Here is a 24,239-nt window from a genome sequence, read left to right on the forward strand (position 1 = left end):
CTATTTCTGCTGAAGCATCATGCAGACACATCCAGGTATGCAGGAGTAGTAGGTGGTTGAACTAGGAGCAGAGGAAGAACAAGGCAAAAGGCATGTTGTTGTTAAATACCATGACACTTGGACACGCAGTGTGGACAGTAAATTGAACTGACATTTTGTGGATTATGAGAACTATATATAGGTATGTTATATATACAGTACACCCCATACTGCTATATTTATGTCAGGGCCACGATAAAGTATACAAATTGCGCATTCATTGCTTGAGGAAGTGATGAGTAGTGCAAACCCCGGTATGAGGCAATATCAAATAAAGCACGTGAAAGTTTGTATGTGATGGAATGAAATGAGGGTGAAAATCTTCAAAGGAAATTTTCCTCTACGAAATGCAAACTGCAGACATCTGATGAATTATACAATTAGCAGGAGCAACAAGCTAAGGGTGAGTCCTGATGATGCATAATACTGCTTTGCCTGTGATTTCATGTACCTACCTACCCCATCACCACACGCTCCTTTGCATAAGACACCCTTTGGAAGATTTATTTGATCAACTATATTTCTCATTTAATCTGAAGCCCATGAAATGGGCAATTGGTCTAGGATAATGGAATGAAAATTACTTATAGAGAATTTAGATTTTTCATTAACTTTAATTTAATGAATAAAAGCAATTAAATTTTATTTAAAAATGTAGCTCACAATACAAAGAATGACTCTTTGTAGGACATTTTCAATAAACCGTCTTGGATTATCACAATACATGAACTGAACACGTGATAGTCACCAAAAATGGGAAAATTTAATGCAAATTAGATTTTATTCGAGAACAATAAATAAACTTCATTATGAGTTGACGATATTTCTTCATTTAATAGCCAGAAACCACGAAAAACTTAAGAAAAAACTATTTGATAATTCTCATCTTACATGCATATCTTTGAAATGTTTAAGAAAAGCGTGGAAAAATCACGTACAGTGATTACAAAAATTTCTTGCGCAGTTACAAAATTTGGTAATTACATTAGAAGAAAGAAAACAACTCTCGTCAAGACTTCTCTCAAGCCACCGCGCATCAATCAGACAAGCTTGTTGGTAAACTTGAAGAACGTCTGACTGTGAAAGCGATGATAGCACAAAAAAACGGCGCGGGGGGATGGGCAATTGTCGAAATCTCTATAAATAACAAAAATCGAATAACAAGAAAATTAATTAGTTCTAATTAATAATCACAACGTGCCCCATCACTCTCCGTCTGGGTTGAATCGGGGGTGTGTGGATGGGAAAAGGACGGGGAAAAAAAAGTTGACAAAAGAGACATTTTTCTCTTTTCTCTCTCTGTAACTTTTCAAAGAGAGCGAGATGCGGATCCCCCAAATTAAAGACCATATTTAACTGTCCATCATGCTGGTGACAGACAGTCGAGTGTGCTCAGAGGTGGGTGGGTGTTCCTCATGGGGCTTGAGCAAATGAAAAATGTATAGAAAACACTTTGCTTCTGCAAAACACATTTTCATGGTCCTTCCATGGGTTGAAGGCGGGTGTATATGTGTGCGGGAGGAAAAGTGAGAGATGTAGTAAATTAATTGTCCCTGTATCAATCATCCCTGTTGTGCTTCTCACTCTCTATAAATTATGATTGACATTTGTCACCCTTGTTTCCTTCACCTCATACCTCAGAAAAACTACGAGAGAGAGAAACTCCTCACACCATCCCCCCATTTTTCTCCCCTGTGTGAATATATGGAAGGTCTTCCCGTGCAGAGTCCGTGGTGGTAAACAAGATACAATGGAGCAAAACAAGATGAGGATGCTATATACAAAAGTGCCATGAGACAAGAATATATATGGTGGACATAAGCAATGTGACGACCACCCGCTTTCAAAAACTCAATAAAAATTCAAGAATGATTATATAGAATGATTTCTAGGAAATTTCTTATAAATTTAATATTTTATTAAAATATGCAATATTATAAGAAAAATCTCTGAAACGTTGACTTAAATTGCTTTTAAATAAAATACAAAATTATCAAGTTTTTTACAATGAAATAAATTATATCCTTTGAGTTGTCTAAAGATGTCACGTGACATTATTCATCACACAGCACAAAAATTCTAATTAAAATTTTTAAACTTTGTGATTCATGATTTAGTTGGCTTAGGTCGTGACTAATCGTTTTAGGCGACAATATTATTTTTAAAATGTAATTTATAAAGTCACTGCAAAATTTTGTGCAAAAGCTTTGTGAAGTCTGCTATTTGAAAAGTTCTGATTAGCTATTTATCATATTTTCAGCAGCTTTGACTATAAAATCCAAATAAATTCAGTGAGAGAAAAAGGAGACGAGAGAAAATCTTTGCTAAAAGGAACCTGTCCATCATGAGGAGAGTGTAGGGGAAGGAAGGTGAAAAGAATAAAAAGAAAAAAAATTAAGAAGCCATAAAATGCGAGAATGCAAAAGAGATGCTCAAAAGCTCTCAATATGACTCCAATTAATCACAATTAGTGACAAGGTCGTTGGTAGTCACTTCATCTATTTGAACTATAAATTAGCAATAAAAATCCAACTTTGTGTTTTTTATTGCTGACGGGACTCTCATGTTTTCCTCCACCCCTGGCTCCCCCTGCTTCACGCAGCATCTTCACGTGGTTGATGGGGGATTTGAAAATGAAGATAAAAAAAATATGCGAGCTGTGTGAGTGCGCGGGATTTAAAGTGAGTGTGGCTGACCACTTTTATTGAGAACTAATAGACACACCAACCACATAGCAAGTTTTCGTATATAGCGTATTTTGCCGCATATTTACGGCATTCCCAACCGAGGTTTACACCCGACGTGTGCTCACTTCTCCTCGCATGTCTCGGGATGGAGCGACGCGATTTAAGCCACGATTGATGGGTCTGATGGGATTGTGCACTCTATAAGCGCCGCTCCTCCGCCCCCCAAACCAAGCCGCCATGGTTTTTACAGCTTGTGCTGACTGACAGAAAAGCTCGTAAAAATTTTTATGACGACTACTTGATTTCTCGCCGGGCACCGAGTGTGTGTGTAAATCCAACACTCACTGTTGCCGGCATATGGCTGTGCAGAATTGCCCCGTGGGGTTAGAGGGATCGTGCACACAAAAAGGGGATGAATGCCATCACGTGATGCCACCAATAAAGTGTTCTTTTGGTGTCTATCGTTCGTCATTGTTTATGGAATTTGCTAATCCCACTTTTTTCGATATCTATGTAAATTATATATGTAGGTATGTGATTGAATCTTGAAAATTATATATAGTTAATTAAAGGAATTAATTATACATAGCTCGAAAAATATGTATAAGAAATGAAGAAAATGAGATGCTAAATTATTTTCCTTTAGATTAAAAATACAAAAGAGTTATTACACTAAAGAGTTAAAAAATAATTAATCCTTTGTATTTGAAAGGAGTCTATTCACATTTATAAGTACGAATAATTCTTTCAAAGACGAACAACTTTAAATAAAATCTTGTAGAGAATGTAAAATAATCAAGAAAAGGCTAACAAGCTTTTCATTTTCCACAGAGATCCGCTTTTAAAATTTGAAAGACATCATAAAATGATATAAAACTGAATAGACTTCTTTGAAATTGTTTAAACAATTTAAGATTTTTAAACTTAAAAAGTTGAAGCATAAGATCTATTTAATTTTATTAAACCTTTAGTTAATCTAATGCAATAAAAACCAATATTTATCCACATAGTTATCTTTAATAAAAAAGTCATAAAAGTTTGGTCAATGAAAGAACTTGAAGAAAATATATTCTTCATTAAAGAATCTTCTGAGCAAATCGAATTTTTTAGTAATCATATTGTCGTTCAATTTTAATACTTTTTTCTTCATTTCTAGCTTTCAATAGCAATGACCGCAATGAACCCCCCTGGAGGAATTCACCTCACACCCTCGCTTATATATAGCAAAAAGGAGAATATAAATGGTGTATCATTTATAAAGTCATAATCGTTATAACAACTGCGCGGAAAATGGATGTGCGAAGAGCTTTTTTTTCACGTGTGCGCCATCTTCAAGGACTTGCGCCATCATTCGATAAATGGCTGCTTTTAATTTTATTAATTCAACTCCTTTTTTTTTTATCCAGAGAATGTGTCTTTTCTGGTGGCAAGTGATAAATTTTTGCACCGAGTCAACGCCAAAGCGGATATCGACATAAAATCGAATATTTATTGACAAAATATTAACTGCTTGATTATACCTCCTCATACATACATATACTCTTTTTCTGTCCACCTTTCCTTCTACCTTCCATCACCATTAAGATGATCCCTCTCCCTCCACATCTACCCATTCACATTTTTGCCTTTACTTTGGAATATTAGGTTCGTTTTTTTTCTCTTCATGAGAGACTATCACCACAAATTCAAACCTCGCACACACGTTATTTACAACTCTCTTTGTTTCCCCCACAAATTGACACTCTTTTGAAAATCCCAAAAAAGGTAGTTGGTGTGTGTGCGCGAGATTTTTTGTGGACTGATTTATCGATGAGGATGCCATAATGAATAAAAAAAAATTAATTTTTATCGGGAAATTAAAGACACGCAGCTTACAACAAGATTAAGAGACGAAGAACGGTCAAATAAATAAGGTGTCTATATTCCAGTTGAAAATGAGATTTTTTCTCTTGGAAAAAAATACGCGGCGTGATCAAATATTGACGAGGGATGCCATAAATTAAAGTTCAACGGATGAGAAATTCAAATCTCCTCTCTAATTTGACATGCAATAAAAAAGAGGCCATCGTGGGGCCACAAAAATCTCATTCACTCACCAAAAATCTTCTCGTCCAAAAAATTGGATTTCAACTTCCAGAATTGACCAGAATTGTGGTCAAAATAAAATCATTCTTCCTCGCTGAATGTCAGAAAATGTGAAATTTAATTAATTAATTATTAATTATGCCCAACTGTGGGTTAGAGGAGTGTGATGAAGAAAAAGTACTTTCCATGTGCCAGTGAGCTCTATATGCACTCACTCTCTGGAAGAGATAATGAAAGATAAAATGAATTATCACTCGAGAATTCTCTCAAGACGCATCAATCACGCTTTTTGGTGTCTGCAGTGGTCAAATTCTCACCCTCAAAATCAACCCTGGGTACCCCATCCATTGTGGAAAATCACCCCGGAGATTTCTCAACAGTAGCTCTTGGACGGGGGGGGGAGGGGCGTATGTGTGCTCTGGAAAATGGGCGAAATACGGTGTGTGTTGTTGGGTAAAATAAGAGGATATACGAAAGAATGTGTTTTACACTCAAAGAATATTCTATAAAGGAATATTTATTCTTTATTAAATTCCAGGAATTTTATGCTTTTCTCTTTTAATTTAATTTATTGAAAAGTAAGGAAAAGCAGAGAGAAAGTATCCCCGAAAAAACAATTAGGATAATAAGAAAAGAAAATTTCCTAAGTGTTAAAGTAACACACGTCATGGTCATAAATTTCAAATTAAATTTTCTCACAGTACACGATGGATGGTGACAAAAATAGTTGAGTGATTTTTCTTGGTGGGTTTGAAAAATTTCTAAATCGATAGTTTTGGTATATATGTACGTGCGATGGAGGAGAGTGTTGAGGAATTTCCATGAGAATGGCATGAAGAGATAGAAGACTCATTATATCGATCCTTTAACCCTCTCCATCACAGAGGCGCTACACTGGGTGCACACACCATATTTTTATATGGACGGTGAATTGAGAGACACAATCATGCGGGGATTCTTCATTGCGCGGCTGTCGAATGGGTTAAAGAAACTTGTTCTTCGCACTTCTTACGGAGCACAACCATGGCAATATGGAGGGATAAATAAATAAATAAAACGCAAATAAATTGTCGGCTGAATTCAAAATTCATATAAATTTGTTAATATTTTATCGTCTCCCACAGAGTGGGCAGATATAAGGTTGATGGCTAAAGTCACTCTCCTCTTCTTCATCCGTTGATATCTTTTGGTTTGTTGTCGTCCGTTGAAGACATAAATTACCAAGTCGCATTTTACACTCTATGCCAGCGACATTTTATGTACATCAAATTATTATTACTTCTCATCCTCTCTTTATCCATTAGCGATGACATACCATCAAGACCACAAATCCCATATAGAATATTTTCATACAAAAGGAAAGTCTGCAAATTTTCCGTTCAAACAGGGAATTCTCTTGGATTATATATACCTCCCTTTCTATACATAATAATATATATGTACATAGTTTCCGCTTCTAAAAGGGAAGCCCTACGATCGTCCACCATATTGCAAAATGCAATTGGCATGGGGGGCAAAAAAGAATAAGAGAAATGTGCAATATCTCGGGAGAATGAGCGATATGCATCGAGACTTGACGATTTATTGCACCAACTCGTGGTGCAGAAAAAAAATACACACTCACCTTTTTTCGGCCGTTGAACAATCATAAAAAAGGGGAACAATACAAATTTCATGTGATTTATAACTTCTTCATTTTTGCCATGTCTCAAAATATTCGCACGGCATTAACCACTCACATCCACAACGCACATGTGAAATCCCCGCAGTGTATGATAGGCAAGAGGGGGTGAGGTAGGTAGGAAAAGGTAGACAGAAAATATATGTATGTGCAAATAAGCACGACCATAAATTGTCTTTTTATTATTATTAATAAGCACATTTGTAGAGAGAGAGATTATATTTGAACCCGTTTGCAATAATTCTTGCGCCTCCTTCGAGTAAATTGAGTGATTTTGATGGAAAATATCTCGCGGAATAGCTAAAACGGTGAGGAATTTTAAATCTTCATTGAACAGAGTTGATGAATTAATAGATAAAATCACAAAATGATTAATGATAATAAAAGAACTTTTTAATTTTAATTGGATTTTGTCGATTTTAGGCCATAAACAAACTTTTTTTTAGTTAAAAGAAATTATTTTCATCATAGATTTTTTTTTAAATAGAAAGGAAGGGGTAGATTCTGATAAAAATCTTTTCTTTTCTTACAATTCGTCAGTTATAAGATTTTTGGTATTCCGGAACAAATCTTAAAGGATTTTGACATTTTGTTTCCACCTTTAATCGTATTTTTGAAGGAAAATTACTTTTCCAGGCCTCTTCAGAGATCTTTCTGATTATTTTCCTGAACATCAAATTCTCTGTTTTTCTTTTCTAAAACGACAATAAAACGATTTAAAACGCCCATCAAACAAATATTCAAACGTCAAACTTTAGAGAAATAAAATTAAATTTTGAAATCTCAAAAAAGATTCGTTAAACGTTAGAAAAGACACTTCAAACGTTAAAAATTAGGAAGAAACTTCACTCATTTGAGTAGATTTCAGATTACAGCCTTATTCATTTATCGAGAGCTTGACTGTAATTGAACGTGGTGCATTTACCAGGCATTTAATCATTACCACCACTCAATAGATTCTTTTATCTATTGCTGCCACTACTCTAGCTCTCTATGGTATCGACCTCAAAATTTCACGTGAACGTCAAAAGTCAGCTGCATGTTTAATAAAAAGGCATGAAAGGTGCATTTCACATATTGAATCTGCGGAACTGGGTGGCACTATCAATGGGTATCAAATGCAAAAGAACCTGATTCGTGTGACAGATTGTCCATTTGATGGTGCATTTAAATCTAAATGGCACAACACCACACTGTGGTGTTGCTTGTGTGGCAGAAATTCGCGCGCAAAAGAGTATTTCGCCGAGGCAATCTGCCCGACATGAAAATGTTGAATGTGGCCGAGCATTGAGCGGAAACATAAATCTCCCAAATGGATATTTAGTGTGTAACTGACTTTGACTTGATTCAAATCCCCGCGCTCGCACATATGCAAAATGAAAATGATTCCATCACTCAGCGTGTGAGAAATTAATGAATCAGTTGGCAAAATTATATTTCATATTATACTATGTATTTGTATATGGATGGGATGGATACCTCATGGCACTGGGAAATGCGTTTTTGACTCACCATTTTCTTCAGGTTTCAGCCATCGATGATATGAAGGTCGAGGCTGCTGCTTTGAACGCATCTTTGTACCACGACACACTAGAAAACCTCAAATTGTGCCTCCTGATGAGTTACCTGGAAGAGAAAGAAAATTATGATTAGCTGAGCATATCTCTGTCACCCAAAATCAATGGTTCCCACATTTTGTATCAACCCACAATCTCTGCTAATTAGAAAATATTGTTATATATGGAGAGGTTTGTCATTTTACTTTATTATTTATTTTATTTAGGGAAGAAAGAAACACCAGGTATGCTTCTTCTTTGTTGAGGAGTAACTGATTCCATTTGAAACTATGTACAACTAGCGCCATCTAATAGCAAATCTCGTTTCCACGAAAAGGCAAAGTTATTTATTTTTGCTTAAAAAGGCTCTTCTGCCGGGAAAAAATAAAGAAAACATCACATCAACCTCATATAGAGAAGAACTACAGAAACAGCAACCCTTATGTTTCACAATCTTCTCATACATTTAGCCCGCCCTTCAATTGGGAAAGAAGGGAAACACGAACAACAATTAATTGCATTTTCCCCTTATTTTGATTTATGTTTTCAAATGATTGCACAGCGGCGATGAGACGTTTCAAAATTCCCTTTTTTTGCAACATTTTGCCAAAGAGAAAATTTTGAACGTTACATCTGCAACGATGACGGCAAGGAGATAGTCGATCACAAACAAATCATCTCTCCTCAATCGATGATGCAATAAAAAGTTCCCTCAACTGCGATAAAGAAGGCAATCTTCCCACCCGAAAATCCTGTGTGCAAATTGATGCTGCAGATGGAAACATGTTTTCTTTCCATCCATAAATTACTAATACATTTTTTCCCGCCAAATGAATAAATTTACCATTTTAATTTGCTTTCATTGAAGCTCCTCTCACTGGGAATGGACTCGCAATTCCCTCATACTTTATCGTCATGTTTATTCCGATAAAATAATCATCTTTATGGGCAAAGTGTTTGTTGATCTTTTTCTTTTTTTTGCCTTCGATTCCCATTGACTTGTGTCTCTCAACTTGTCCACAAAGTGCATTTCAAGCATGAGTTTGGATGATATTTTTGCCAAAGATATTCCATTTTGAGAGAGTTTGAACAACTTTCTTTTTCGAAGGACTTTTCTTTGATATTCCACCAAAAAGGACACCACCAAACAACATATTTACATGGTGGTGTTTTCGTAAATTGAATGACTAGAAACTTCTACTTTTCAACTATTATTATTATCAGCATTGAGCGTGGGGACATTCAGACGTAAAATCACTCCCACAAGAGGCACATCTTGAATCTGCTATGTGGATTCTTTCTAGAACAGGAGGGGTTGTGCATTTACTCAGAAGAGATATTTTGATTCTTCTTAATGTTTTATGGTCATGAAGATTTCTTCAACTTTTACTCTCTTTATAATAAAAAGAATTTTAATTTTTTAATTCATTCCAAATTTTCATTAAAAATCTTCTCAAGCCTTCACAATTATAATTATTACCCCTTTATGAAACATCAACTGAAAGCTGGAAGTTTATTCATTTCGACTTGAGAGTTCAGACCCTACAAAACTACATATAAAGACACTTTCAGGCTGTATCTTATGCCATCTAGCCGTCTTTCTTTATCCACTACTAGAATTTCCCAGCCCGCCCCCATTCAGTAAATCTAAACTCTCTGCAATATTCCCCAAAAGTTTTCCCCTGGTGAACTGGCTCTCTGGTCCGTTACCCCCTCATATGAAAAATTTTTACCCAACGAGGAATTTTAGAGAAATATTTCAAACCTTATGCTACACAAATACTATATCGCATTGGGAGATGGAGAAAAAAAAAAGTAAAAAGATCAAATAAGAAGCACATCACTGTGGGGATTGTTGACAATATTTCGAAATCAGCAGGATTCAAGTTGATTTGCCTTTCAGGCCCATAATCCGCCGTGAATTATTGATGAGATGGCGACGACTTGAAAGTTATAAGAATTAAATTATAATATTTTCCTTCCAATGAAGATGATGAAGAAGAATGAAAAAAAAAAAACGAAAGGCCATAGGAAGGAGAATTGAGTCTCAATGCTCCTCTTTCTCGCACATTCACCACATACATACATATGTACATAGCATACAGAAAAAAAACATACAGAGTCTCTCTTCTAATTTATGACATCCACAGAAGGGTGGAACGACAATATTTTTCCGTCGAAATATATAAATTCTGAAGCTGTCCTTTCGTGCATACAACCCCATTCCCGGGGTGCACGGAACCCAGCGAAAAATCCATCCACCCATCTCCTCAAAAGTTAACACTGTGCTGCGAAAAGTGGCCGCATCAAGAGGAGGACACATTAGTGGAGCGCGCACTGAATAGGACGGCGGTGTAGGAAAAATTTTCAACTAAAAGATGGTTTGGGTGCCACACATACAACCCACTGAGAAATCCACCCCATCGCAAGTGATTGCTTCAAAAAGCTCGCCTCCACGTCCATTTATACAATCGGGGAAGGACAAAATTTATAGCACCTTCGAAATAATTACACAGCACATTTCTACATACATACACAGGAGATACATACTCTTGCCACCCCCTTGGCAAGCTTCTCCGGTTGTGAGTCATGAATGGAAGCCATCATGGGGGAAGGGGGTGAGATGGGGGCCTGGTGAGACACCACACTCCTTCCTTAGAGATTATAGGATTCACCGGTGTTTTGAATAAACTTGAAAGTCTCTTTTTGAACACATTTTCAACCGTAAGTTCTCAAAAGCTCTTCATACTATGTACAATTCATTCTGAAAGTTTTCAAAATTATATATATTTTGAATATGCTCGTATAACATAAAAGCTTATGAATAACATTAATTTGTGAAAAGTTTTTTATTTTGTCACAGTAGTGAGGGAAATGTTCTCAATTTTTGTTGTTGATTTGAAATTAATTAATTTAAAGTAAGGCTTAAATTTACGAATAGATTGATAGATGACTGTCAATCATTAAATACAGAGATTTTTATTTTTGTGAGATTCTTCAGAGAATTTTATATTTTCTCAAAGCTCTCAAAGAAAGAATTATATGTTGAGCTTTTTTTTTCATATAAGCACAAAGGCAGTGAATCAATTTGAAATTTAACTCCCTTCTGCGACATTTTTTGCCTCCCAGAAATAACCCATTGAATTGAAATCTTGTCACAAATGTGATCCCATCGTTGCGTCGTGTGGAAATGTGCCCAACTATAAATTACCATCACTATCTCACCAACAGAGACAGGGAGAGACTTGCCCATATAGCCGAAAACTCTTCAAGAAAGTCTTGTGTGCGCCAGAGTGTGTGGAGAATCTTTCAGCATAGTGGAAATATTTTGTATTTGACGGTCCTTCGGTAGGGGAGGGAGGCGATGGAGGTGGTTTGAGGGAGGTCGGTATGGGGAAAATAAATAATATAACATAACAATGATTTATATAGCATAATATCACGATGATATACACCGTGGGTATATATGTATGTGCATGAATTCATATCTTGACCCGATATGGAACACACTCTCAGCCCCGGGTGTCCGCTCAAAGATGGAAAAGCCATCTAGCTTGTCAAAAACTTGTAAAATATTGGTCGTTTCCCATCGGGCCGTCGCATACAACTACCGTCAACGAACTAACGTCATTTACTCTTTCTTCCCCACCTCACCACTTTGTGCACTTTGAGGGTTTTGCTGCGCGGGTGGTTTGGGATGCCTTTGGGTGGTGGAAAGAGCTGGATGGGGGTGTTATGAAAAGGCGACACATACCTTCCAACCCCAGCACACCCCCTCGTTTGGGCCATATGATCCCCCATCTGAGCGCGCAGCATATTTCTTTTACACGCGCCATTCAATTAGCAGAGACTGTTTTTGCCACTTTAATAAATTGTCAGGGCGCGTAATTAAACAATAATTTACCGGTCAATTTTCCTAACACATCCAATACCGCCCCCTCTGGCACACATAGAGCCATGGTGATTGATTGAGAATATCCCCCAAGTCCCACCTCCTCAATCACACACAAGGGGCTCTTTCGAGGGAGGGTGGCACGGGCAAAAACTGAAGGGAAAATTTAATTTTTTCACCTTGACGTCCTACACTGATTTTTCCCTCTTCAGAAAATTTAATGACCAAATTAAATTCCAAAGTATATTGTACAAAGCTCGCTCCATTCTCGACCCATCAGTTTGTGTCTTCTCTGACCTACCCAATCTCACCCCCAAATAGCCCACCACCACCACCACCCCTCAGTGTATGGCTCAAAAGGACCCCAAGCAAGAGTAACCCAAATTGGACGAGTAAATTTTTATTAATGATAATGGAAGAAACACATAGCGGCTTAATTGAAGCTTGTAAATTTTACAATTTAATTCAGGAATTAAGTTCAGGCAGTTCAGGACAGAAAAAAAGTTGCTTCTAATCGAGTTTCCCTGCCCTGAAAAAGAAGTCGAATCCCACTCTGGGGCCCACAAAAGATTCCAAATGTTCTATGTCCCTTCTGTCCCAGGGACTTTTCATCATAAATTCAACTTTTGGGGAAAGGGAAAACAGGGAGAGTTTTCTTTTGCAACAACTTTTGCACCCATATATACGAAGTCTGCTGAAATGTATTTTGAGTGAAAGGGGCGAAAAAGTAGATTCGAAGTCACAAAGAATCTGATGAATCGTGTGAGAGATTTATGATCGACAGGGGAGAATTGTATGGCATGCGTGAAAGGAAATAGAAATTCACGCAGTGAGAAATCAATTTTTGTACAAACACTACTTTCGAACATCTTACAGGGGTAACAGGGGGAAGTTTTGGTGGAGAAATGGAAGGTTTATAACAAAACTTTATATATAGTTTTTGTAGTAAAGAAATAGGATACCTACTTCTTATGTAGGGGTGTTAATCAAAGTTTTATCTTTCTGAATTTAAAAGAAAATTTTATGGAAAGCTCACACAAAAAGCTCATACACTTGAAGATTTTTTTTAATTCAATAAGAAAAATATTTTTATTGGATATTGGGCCTAATTCAGGGACCAAGAAACCCTTGAAATCTTTAAATTTTGTACTGAAGTTTCAAGATTTCAAGCGAATTTCAAGGGTTTCTTGGTCGCTGAATTAGGCCCATTATTTATTTTTTCTTTAATATTTTTTTTATTCTAAATATTTCATAAAAGTTTTTTTCTTGCACTTCTTAATAAAATTTTTACTGATCTGCTGAATGAAAAGAATAAAAGTGCAGGGCTTTAAAAAAAACAATGATTACCCCCTGGATTATCCCCTGAAATTGTTGAACCCAGCTTTATATACGGAAACGAGCATATCGAGGGTTGGAAAATATACTATACTAATTCATTTTTGTTGATTTTCAGGAGAGCGATTTGAAGTTTGAGATTTACATTGCTTCTTATGTAAAATTTTTTACAGTTTTCGCTGTAACTTTGTAGTGAACAAATATTCGAATTTGTCCTTTTGAGGGAAGATGAAGGACATCAAAAGCTATCTAAAAATGCGTTAAAAATATACTATACTAACTCGACTTAGTATAGTGTATTTTCCAACCCTCGATATGGATAATTGCAAATAAATACTTCTTTCTCTTTCCAGAATATTTTTTTTTACACACATCCCCTAGAAAGATATCCCAAATGAAAGGAACCCCCGTGCATTTGGGGGTGGGTGGTAGGGACGAAAATAAAACCACCCTTTTAAGATTCAAACATTCGACATTCTTTATGAGGGCGATAAATTTTCCGAGCGATGTATTTTTGCACACACATACAGAGCTCTTCGACAAATTCACATGGGGGATGAAAACTACCACCACCACCACCTCCCAAGCTCTTTCATATTTTCTGCCCCGAAGGCGAGAAGAGATGGAGAGTCCCTCCTGAGGGACACAAAAGTATGTATGTGGGTAGTTCCTCTACCAGCCAAAACGGGAAAATATATAATGGGTCGTGTCGGATACATTTCTTCAGGAGATATGACACGGAATGAAAGACATGGAAATCGATATACATTTGATATTTTTCCATTGTATTTACTCACACCCTTGTAAGCATGTGTGGGAGGAGAGGGGCTCGTATAGTCGTTGAGAGTGAATGAGGTTTTTTTTCTCCTCGAATGCATGGAGCGACACTTTTGGCGCGAATGGATGGGAAACGGAAAGAAGAGACGAATGGCCAGCAACAATCATGTGGAAAATATGACGGAAGAGTTTGGAGAGTGTTCGGTAGGCACCTCCAATGAGTCAGTGAGAGATAGAGGAATAATAAAAAAAATATTTTTTTTTAGAAGAACTCCCTCTGGGATTGATTGGCAAGAAAACATTCGTCGCCCATTGTTCCGGCAATATATTGTGTTTAAAAATACGCTAAATTCCGCACAAAACTCGTGATCTTCCCGCATTGATCGAGCATCAACTTCCTCGTGGTGCAGAAAAAATGCCAGTGAGTTCACACATTTTAATTAAATGCGATTGGAGGTGAATTCGTGAATGCATTGAAACACTGAAGATGAAATTCTATTCATGTCACCGGTGCTGAAGGGAATAGCCTTTTGAGCCATTTTAAGTAACAATAAATCATCGTGTCTTGCAGAGATCGATCAAGCGCCAAGCTTTCATTTCCACATTTTATATGATCATTCAAGTATCAAAAAGACCATTTTATCCGTAGCTGTCGTGTGAAGAGGTTCTTTTCTTTTACTCTTTTAGCTCGCATCTTTGGAGCGAGGAGAGGAATTCTTCGACTTATTTGGTTTCTTTCTGTTAATTTTAAATCTTTTTTATTTTATTCAAAAGATATTAATTTTATAAATTTTTTGTAAGTGTTGGAATGATAATTTTCGAGCTACTAGATTTAAATTTTAACGAATCAAAAGTTTTCAACTTGTTTAATTTTTGTACTCAAAAGGAATTTAATAAGAATTCATTAAAGCATAAAGCGAAGTCTTTGCCTTCCAATCCATCTCTCATCACATATTGTGAGCACAAAGAAGAGCTCTCGCGAGCATGCCTCACCAACTTGGGACTCTTGAATAATTGTTCCTGAAAAGCCACCAGATCTTGAACCATGATACCACCTGGAAATTGTTGTGTATAGAATTACACCACGATCACCTACTTCGGTGTGAGTTTTTGTGAGAAGATGATTGAGAAATTACACTGCAAAATAGCCTCGAAGAAAGGCCCAAAGGTTGATTTCAAAAGGTGGTCAATCAAATGTAAACCAAATTTTGTAAGACAAGAAGTCCTCCCCGGTCTAGAAATTCGCCCACGGGGATGACGGATCGCGCAGCAATAAAGCCATCACGCAGAGTGGATTGTAATTTTGGGCTGGGAATAGTGCACGATAAATCCCGGTGGACGCTATAAATTATGAGGATGACCCCCATTAGAGGTGACCACGGCAAAAAAGCCCGCAAAACCTCGCGCGGTGAACACACGAGGAAGGCTAATGAAATGCAGCTCTCGCCACTAAATTGAATAATAATTCTCCGGGACAGAGCAACAGCCTAATCTGCTGAAATTATAGGAAAATTCACTCTAATAAATTTAGACGCAGAGTTATGGACTCTTTTTTTTGCACACATGGGATCCTGTGTGAGTGATTTTCGGGAGAACTTTCGTGTTTTTGGGGATTTATTGAGGCACTGATAGTTCTTGTTATCCAATTAACTGTTTTTTGTGTGAATAGATTTGTTTTCCAGTGCTATGTATTTGGGGAAATTTTCATTTTTTTGCAACATTTCAAATGGAAAATTCTCGTTTTTTTTTTTTTTTAATAAGCAATAGGTACATTTCAAGGATTTTTTAAGGATCTTCTCAATTAAGAATTTTAGTGTTTTCAAATACAAATTCTTTGATAAGGAAAATACTTGGTGTTGGCCACGAAGTGGAACACCAACTAATAGGGAAAATCAAATTTAGAGCAAAAAAAAACAAAGGTAGAAAATCACAAAAAAATCTTCCTATTCTTTCACCTCCAACCTCAAAAGGTCACCCCAACCTCAGCATCGTTACACCAAAAGTTCACCGTAAATGAGAAATTGTAATATTGAAGGGCTGTATGGTTTTCTCCCCAATTACCTCGATATTCACCCCTTTTTTCCGCCTCATCTCTCGGTTGTTGTTGGATTTTTTTCCCCGAGCTACTCTTTGTCCATTTTAGGTATTCAGGAGGATAATGCAAAAGGATCATAATGGAGAGGAGATTGTCGACCGAATGAGGGAGTGCATGTCAGGTTTGGGTACATTTTCATAAACAAAACGGTCGCCTCTCAATTGAAGTACTCAGGAGACATTGCACCATCGACTGAAACACTAATCTATTTTGCTTTTATCCATGATGATATTTTGTTCGTTTTATTTTCATCCCCAACCATCATTATTATCATTATCCACCCACCCACCCCCGCATCCCCTTTTCTGCCGCCGTTTGTATGCTTGCCACAGCTCCGGCAGTTCGGCCTCTTGGCCGTCCTTCTCGGAGAGCGACTAGGCGAGTATATGCGGTAAAAATGGTCATTCACTTTTATGTGGGGGGTGGTGGTGTGTCTGTGTCCATCAGCATCGCAATGCTGAATTCAACCCCATCCAATGGGGGCTTTTTCCACCATCCCAACCGGCTCAACGGAGAGGGTGTAAAAGCCCATAGAAGCTGTCAATTGTTATGGACATGAGACGGAGCGTCCAGGAGCACTTTTCTGTATGTTGGAAAAGGTTAACATAGTTTTATGGTGGGTCTCGATTTATGTCGCTTTCACTCAACCCTCACACTTCACGAGGCACACAAGTGAGCCACTCTTCTGTCCATCACCGTGTATTTAGGATTACGCAATCTCATAGAAAGCTCGCGCGTCCATTTGGATCTCTCCTCCAGTTCCACCCCCATCCTTTTCCCCCAACTCCACTCAAATGGCTAAAGGATAGAAAAGCACCTTCTCGATATGCTTCCCTTGGACTCTTTTTCCATCGCAAACCCACCTCCACTGAGGGGGAGGGTGTGGGCAAAATGTGTGCAGCCATCAACATTTATTACGGCTGTTAACTCTTCGAGCCAAGTTGCTCTCTGCATGACGAAAATAAACATCTCACCCCTTGGTGCAGGTGGAATCAAGGTCTATGCTACAGCAACTATTACAATATGGATGGTTCTTTTCAATTTATTTAAATTCATTCACTACTTTTCGTCCACCTCTTTGGTATTTTTGTTACCTAAAATTTATTCGTTGTTTGTCGGTGTTGTGGAGAAAGTTTTGATTTTTCATTTAAAATTCTTATCGTTTTTATGGTTTTTTTTTTGCAAAGTTTTGAATTTTTACCTGCTATGCTTTGAAAGCTAAGGTAGGGAAATTGGGGGTGAGCTTTTCAAATTGAATAATTTTTTCGGCTCCTCGGCACTTGCGGAAAACGCACTTGCGGACTTGGCTGATTTTACGACACTTGCGGACAGAGAAGGCTACCTGGGTACGAAAGGGATTTACCCTAGACATATGCGGACTCCGGAGGGTAGGTAGAATTTTGAGCATCGACAAATTTGCCACTTGCGAACAGTATGCGGCCAGCAAAAGGGGCCTTCTGTATGTGTGTGATCCGAAGGCGCAGTGTGGGTTGTGAAAACTTTAAAAATTAGCTAATCGTTCATTAATTCAAAATTCTTCAAAACGATTTTTCTTTTACGATTTTTAGCACTCCATGCCCCTGCCCCAAGGGGTGTTTATCTGAATGAAAATCTTCGGATTATTCGCTAAAAATTCGGATGATTCGCCAAGATTCAGATTATTCGCCTAGATTCGATTGATTCGCCAATATTCGGTTTATTTGTTAAGATTCGGTAGATTCGTCTATATTTTTGATGCACAAATATTACTTTTTAGGCAAAAAACTATAGCTTTTAAACATTTCGCGTATTATAGACGTACCTAAATATATTTGTTTGAAGTTTTTAAACTTGGTTTCAAATTTAGAACGATTTTTTAAGAAAAAGGGAGTCTCAAATCGTCGTAAAATTCGATACCCTAAGTTCGGGTTCAAATTGTGCTTAATAGCACATTTTAAGTCATATATTTGCGTAGTAGAACTGCTTTTTTGGCCTGTAGGCCGTCCAGCTTTTTGTTGGTCAAGCATACTCATCATTTGTAGGAAAACTTCAAAGATATTCTGTGTTAGGTGGATTATATCAAAAAGTACACAGTTGCGAGAAAACTCCACAGATAAAAATACTCAACAGTTGCGAGAAAACTCCACAGATAAAAAACTCAATAGTTGGTTGAAAACTCCATAGTTATAAGAACTCAATAGTTGTTTGAAAACTCCATAGTTAAAAAACTCAATATTTATAAAAACTCAATAGTTATAAAAACTCAATAGTTATAAAAACAGTATAGTTAACACTATTGAGTTTTTATAACTATTGAGTTTTTATAAATATTGAGTTTTTTAACTGAGTTCTTATAACTATTGAGTTCTTATAACTATTGAGTTCTTATAACTATTGAGTTTTTTAACTATTGAGTTTTTAACTATTGAGTTTTTATAACTATTGAGTTTTTATAAATATTGAGTTTTTTAACTATGGAGTTTTCAAACAACTATTGAGTTTTTATAACTATTGAGTTCTCATAAGTAGTGAGTTCTTATAGCAATTGAGTTTTTTAACTATGGAGTTTTCAAACAACTATTGAGTTCTTATAACTATTGAGTTTTCAACCAACTATTGAGTTTTTTTATCTGTGGAGTTTTCTCGCAACTGTGTACTTTTTGATATAATCCACCTAACACAGAATATCTTTGAAGTTTTCCTACAAATGATGAGTATGCTTGACCAACAAAAAGCTGGACGGCCTACAGGCCAAAAAAGCAGTTCTACTACGCAAATATATGACTTAAAATGTGCTATTAAGCACAATTTGAACCCGAACTTAGGGAATCGAATTTTACGACGATTTGAGACTCCCTTTTTCTTAAAAAATCGTTCTAAATTTGAAACCAAGTTTAAAAACTTCAAACAAATATATTTAGGTACGTCTATAATACGCGAAATGTTTAAAAGCTATAGTTTTTTGCCTAAAAAGTAATATTTGTGCATCAAAAATATAGACGAATCTACCGAATCTTAACAAATAAACCGAATATTGGCGAATCAATCGAATCTAGGCGAATAATCTGAATCTTGGCGAATCATCCGAATTTTTAGCGAATAATCCGAAGATTTTCATTCAGATAAACACCCCTTGGGGCAGGGGCATGGAGTGCTAAAAATCGTAAAAGAAAAATCGTTTTGAAGAATTTTGAATTAATGAACGATTAGCTAATTTTTAAAGTTTTCACAACCCACACTGCGCCTTCGGATCACACACATACAGAAGGCCCCTTTTGCTGGCCGCATACTGTTCGCAAGTGGCAAATTTGTCGATGCTCAAAATTCTACCTACCCTCCGGAGTCCGCATATGTCTAGGGTAAATCCCTTTCGTACCCAGGTAGCCTTCTCTGTCCGCAAGTGTCGTAAAATCAGCCAAGTCCGCAAGTGCGTTTTCCGCAAGTGCCGAGGCACCATTTTTTCTCTTGAAAAACCTTTTTTTAGGCATTTCTTGACATAAAAATTAATAATTCAATTAGTTAAAATTTTGAAAGAAAAATAAGAAATAAAATATTAAAATATGGTTTCATTTTCTACTCTTCTTCATTCACAATGGATTTGATTTGCAGAAGATCTTTCATGTAGAAAATGTATTTTGATACATGGTTGTATTTAGCATGCAGTGTCTCGTCTCTATTTCATCTCAAATATGTCTAAAAGTCAGTTAATGTTGTTGTATGATGCTCTACATAAGGGGAGATTGGGGCTATTTTAGTCAATTTATCAACAATGGTACGATTTCTGTGCAAAAGAAGAACTTCTTATGCCTCCTTTTGCATCTCCTATGGAAGAAATCTTTATGAAAAAAAAATCAAAAGACTTTCAATTAATTCTTATGGAGGAATTACAAGATATAAATTTTGATTTTCAAGAGTGATATATACAAATACAGCCCTAGTCTCCTCTAGTATAAACAAATTGATGGCTATATTTATGGAAATGAGGAGTGAAAATTGTGTTGCTTATTATAAAGTGTCTCGCATTGAGAATCACTGAGTGGCAAATTCTGTTCATGTGCGAAATATGACAAAGAGTGTGTGTATGCAATTCAAATCAAATCTGTCTAAATGTCCGTCAATCACATTCAGGCGCACGGAATGTTTATAAAAAGCTCACCAGGCAGTGCACAACATATGCCTCACTTTGCCCCATTATTACATATTTTAAACTTCTTTTCCGCTTCAACTTTGAATTCATTGTGGTGAAAATTCCTTCTTATCTGGGTGCTGTGCAAATTGCACATGGGATGCATTTTTCAATTGATAATTCTCCGTGTACTGACCATGGGCCATTTGGGGGATATTCTATCGTGGAGATACATTTTGTACATTTCTTTCAAGATGAACATTTTCAACTGATGCAAACGTCTTGGAACATCATCTTGGAGGCACTCACGTCAATCTCAATCATGGGGATTTTTAAATCTCCATTGAGAGAGACAGAAAGAGGTGGAAACCCGCGAATATGCCATGTCATTTTCTTCAACTTCATCTCTCCTTCAGTTTCTTCATTCTTAAATCCATCGCGATCCAATGCTTATTCACAACAATTGAGTGTAGCGAAATATATCTACTTATTTTGTTAAATTTTTAATGTTTTTTTGTGTTTAAGAAAATTTTGTTATATTTTCATTTCTTAAGTAAAATCTACAAATCCTTATAAAAATATTTCTCCTCCTACTATTACAATTTAAGCCTTGTCTGTGAAATTATTCAGATTCTCACAATAATTTTCCTGAGTCTGCTCAAAGCATTCCACCATGTGCCATCTTTCCCGCCAAAGTGACTCCAGTTTTCGATTTTTTCTCACCTAATTATCTCAAATGTACATTTTCCATTCGATTTAGCACAATTTTCTTCCAAGGTTTTCTCCCCCAACCCCCCGCCCTGAGTGAAGCTTTGACGAGGTGCACAGCAAAAGAATTTCCACCCCACCCGTGTGAAGGGAGTTTGATTGATTTGTCTTGTCAATCTTTCACTATTTATAGTATTGATTCTCGTCTTTTTCCCACTCAATCCATTCTCACACACAATCACAAACGAAAACACAAAGCATTTCCAAACTATATAGCAGAGACTCGGAATGATTTCTGACATGCAAAGGTGAAGCGCAGGAGGAAAATCCTCGGGAGTGGGTGGGTGGATGGAAAAAAAAAGCTGGGCTCGTTCGGCAACATAATTTTCTTGTACGTTATTAATTGAACTGTCAAGCATTCAGTTGTGCTTTGTTCTAACGTATTGAAGATTTTTTGCACCCCATTTCTTTCATTTTTTTTTCTTCACGCAGAAATTATGCTTTGAGCTTTTCTTTTTCCTTTCTGTAAAATCATGAAAATGTGCTGAAGGGTCGTCGCTGGATGGGATTACTTTTACGATTGCTTTGAGCATTACTTTGAGGTGAGTTTATATTGTGAAATTCCCTCTCATTCTTAACCACGTCTGATTATGATTTTTAACAAATACTTAATAAGATTGAAATCACACGTCACAACTCAAAACTCTTTTTTCTCCAGCCGCGCATCTCGCATGTCCAAACGCACATGGTGAATATCCGAGGGAAAGAAAGAAAAATCAAATCGTGATGATGACTTTGACGGGTTTGATCAGATCGAGAAGAGATGATTTTTTTTTGCTCCTCATGCCACGGTGCTCTTTTTCAAAACACGGACAGCAACTTAAATTGAGACATGATGACGCTGATTCTTCCCCTGATTGATTGATTGATTAATTGAGAGTCGACAAAATCTCCGTTCGGAGCTAAACTAATATTTTTGTTAGTCTTTCATGAGGATTTTTTGACATAATTTCATTTTCATCTTCATCACTTTTGCCCGTGGCACGTCTATGAGGGAGATGACGGTGAGTTTGTTGAGCTGCTAATGATGAATGGATTTCTTTCGTGGCAAATTTGACACTATACGATTTAATTTTACTGTATAAGCTGTCATTTAAGTTTTCCTAATTTCTGTAATTGTTCACAATTTGGTAATTTTTTTGACTTAATTCTCATTGCTTAAGAATTATGTGCCAAGTATGTCTGGAAGAAGGTTAAATGTTCTAATTCTCAAGAAGTTTTAAAAGCCAACATTCAGTTAAAGAAAAAAGTCTTAACGTTGATATATATTTTTCCCTACATCCTCAACTCTTAAACCATTGATTTTATTAGAATAAAAACAATAAAATGTATATAACAGTTGAAGAATAAAAAAAACCGACCCTTTTATCCAAACAATCATCACCCACAACCGAAAATGATGTGATTTCATGGCATGAGTGGTGATCTCATGAGGATTTTCTCGCCAGCAATATCCTATATCAGGTCATCATACGATATTGTATTAAATAACGCGTGTGTGTCAATGAGTATGTGGGCTGGTTTTTTTGCTTCTTCCTTCTTTTCCGAATGGAATAAATATTCATGCAAATTTATTTCCAGCATATGTATGTAAAATTGTACACCATTTATATACAAATTTTCCTCTTTCTCCATTTCCGTTTAAAATAAACTCGTATGTGGGAGAAAATTTCGCATATCTGGCAAACATATCGGATTTTTTTTGTGTGTGATGTGCCTTCTTGAATTTCCCAAGGATTGGGGCGAATTTCTTATTCTCTACGCCTCATCCCTCCTCCCGTACATTTTGCCCCAGTCAAAATAGTGCTATATGGTGTGTATAGTTTTCCATCTGGGGTTTTCCTGTATGCATTTTAACTTGTACCGGCAGCGGAACGAGGAAGCAGAGAGTGAAAGTGGAGAACAAATCCAATAAAAGTAAATCGTTCGCATATGTATGAATTTTCCCTGAAAAATACACACCATGCCTCTCTTACGCAGGATGATATTATTTTATTTTATCTATACACTCGACCCGAAGCAATATTGCGTTTTTTTTGTGTACGAGGGATGGGGGTGTGCTTTGAATGGTAGAGGTTAGAGCGTCAGCGGTTTACCTGCCGATTTCCAACATTCCCATCTCCCATGGGGAGGAAAAGACGCATTGAGGGGTGAATAAAGGGGGTGTCTGTGAAGGGAGAAGATGAGGTTGTTGGATGAAAGCAAATCCCTACATACACATACGCACGCAATGGGGTGAGACACCTTCGCCCTCGAGGAAACCACAGAAGCTCGGATTCCCTGACTTTACGTCTTTGTGTGGATTATTTATCAAGCCACCGGAATCGCGCACATCGCGTTTCTCGACGATTGCACAATTTCGTCCCATCTTTTGCAATTGGAGAGAAATTATACAAATTCTTCGATATCGCATTTTAATCTCACCACGGGGCCAATTTATCCCCTTCCTTTTTGGATATTTTTGGTGCACAAATGAAAGGCACATGTGCTGATGATGAGGAACACCTTTAGTTCACAAACACCTGCCACTATGCGGTGGATTCCTCTAAATCATCGAAGTATTGAAATTTATCGCTAATACCGTATAAAGGTAAGCCTCTGAGAGATCTTTCAATTGATTTAAGTCATGTCAATTACCCCGTTTACAGGTCATTGTACAATGAGCGATAATTAAAAAATTCTGTTTGTCAATTGTAATTAATAAGAACGTATTTTTAAGACAATACAAAGGCAAGTACCTAAAAAATTCTTCTCTATATCTAACAAATCATTTGATTTTTCGGAGCTCACTGCCGCCTTCTTCAGGCCTTACTTTACTCAACAAAATTATTTTTAAACAATCACTAATGGATCCTTCTAAACCTCCTCTTCAACATAATAGCGGAAGAAATGCCCGGATAACAACGTAATAATCTGTCTGTGGCAGCGGATTGACAATGAATGGATGTGTGACTTTTAATGGGAGACAATCAGCGCAGAATAGTCCCCCTAAAATGATGTAGGGGTTCCGCTTTAAAGCATGCATTCATAGTGCACATTTTCCCGCGAAATTCACCCCATCAATGGCATTAGATGACCAACAATACGGTTAGCCATCTGAGGGATGCTGGACAAGGAAATTCAACCAGCACGCGATGGCATCAAAAGTCATATTGTTTTGGAAAATTAGAGAGCTTTCCCCGGGGGTGATTTATTCGATCCTCTCCCCCGCCCAATACT

General features: G+C 36.9%; 1 protein-coding gene across 2 annotated transcripts in view; it reads right to left on the reverse strand.

Moving 5' to 3' along the window:
- The window catches only part of LOC129787388 (protein tiptop), a 156,110-nt gene that overhangs the window by 81,243 nt on the left and 50,628 nt on the right, over positions 1–24,239 (reverse strand). For both annotated transcript variants that reach the window (XM_055822928.1, XM_055822929.1), the window contains one exon: positions 8,005–8,118. In XM_055822928.1, the coding sequence (XP_055678903.1) occupies positions 8,005–8,065 (61 nt within the window). In that variant the 5' untranslated portion in view covers positions 8,066–8,118. The remainder of the gene's footprint in view (positions 1–8,004; positions 8,119–24,239) is intronic.

This window comes from Lutzomyia longipalpis, chromosome 1 (assembly GCF_024334085.1).
Source record: "Lutzomyia longipalpis isolate SR_M1_2022 chromosome 1, ASM2433408v1".
Taxonomy (NCBI): Eukaryota; Metazoa; Arthropoda; class Insecta; order Diptera; family Psychodidae; genus Lutzomyia; species Lutzomyia longipalpis.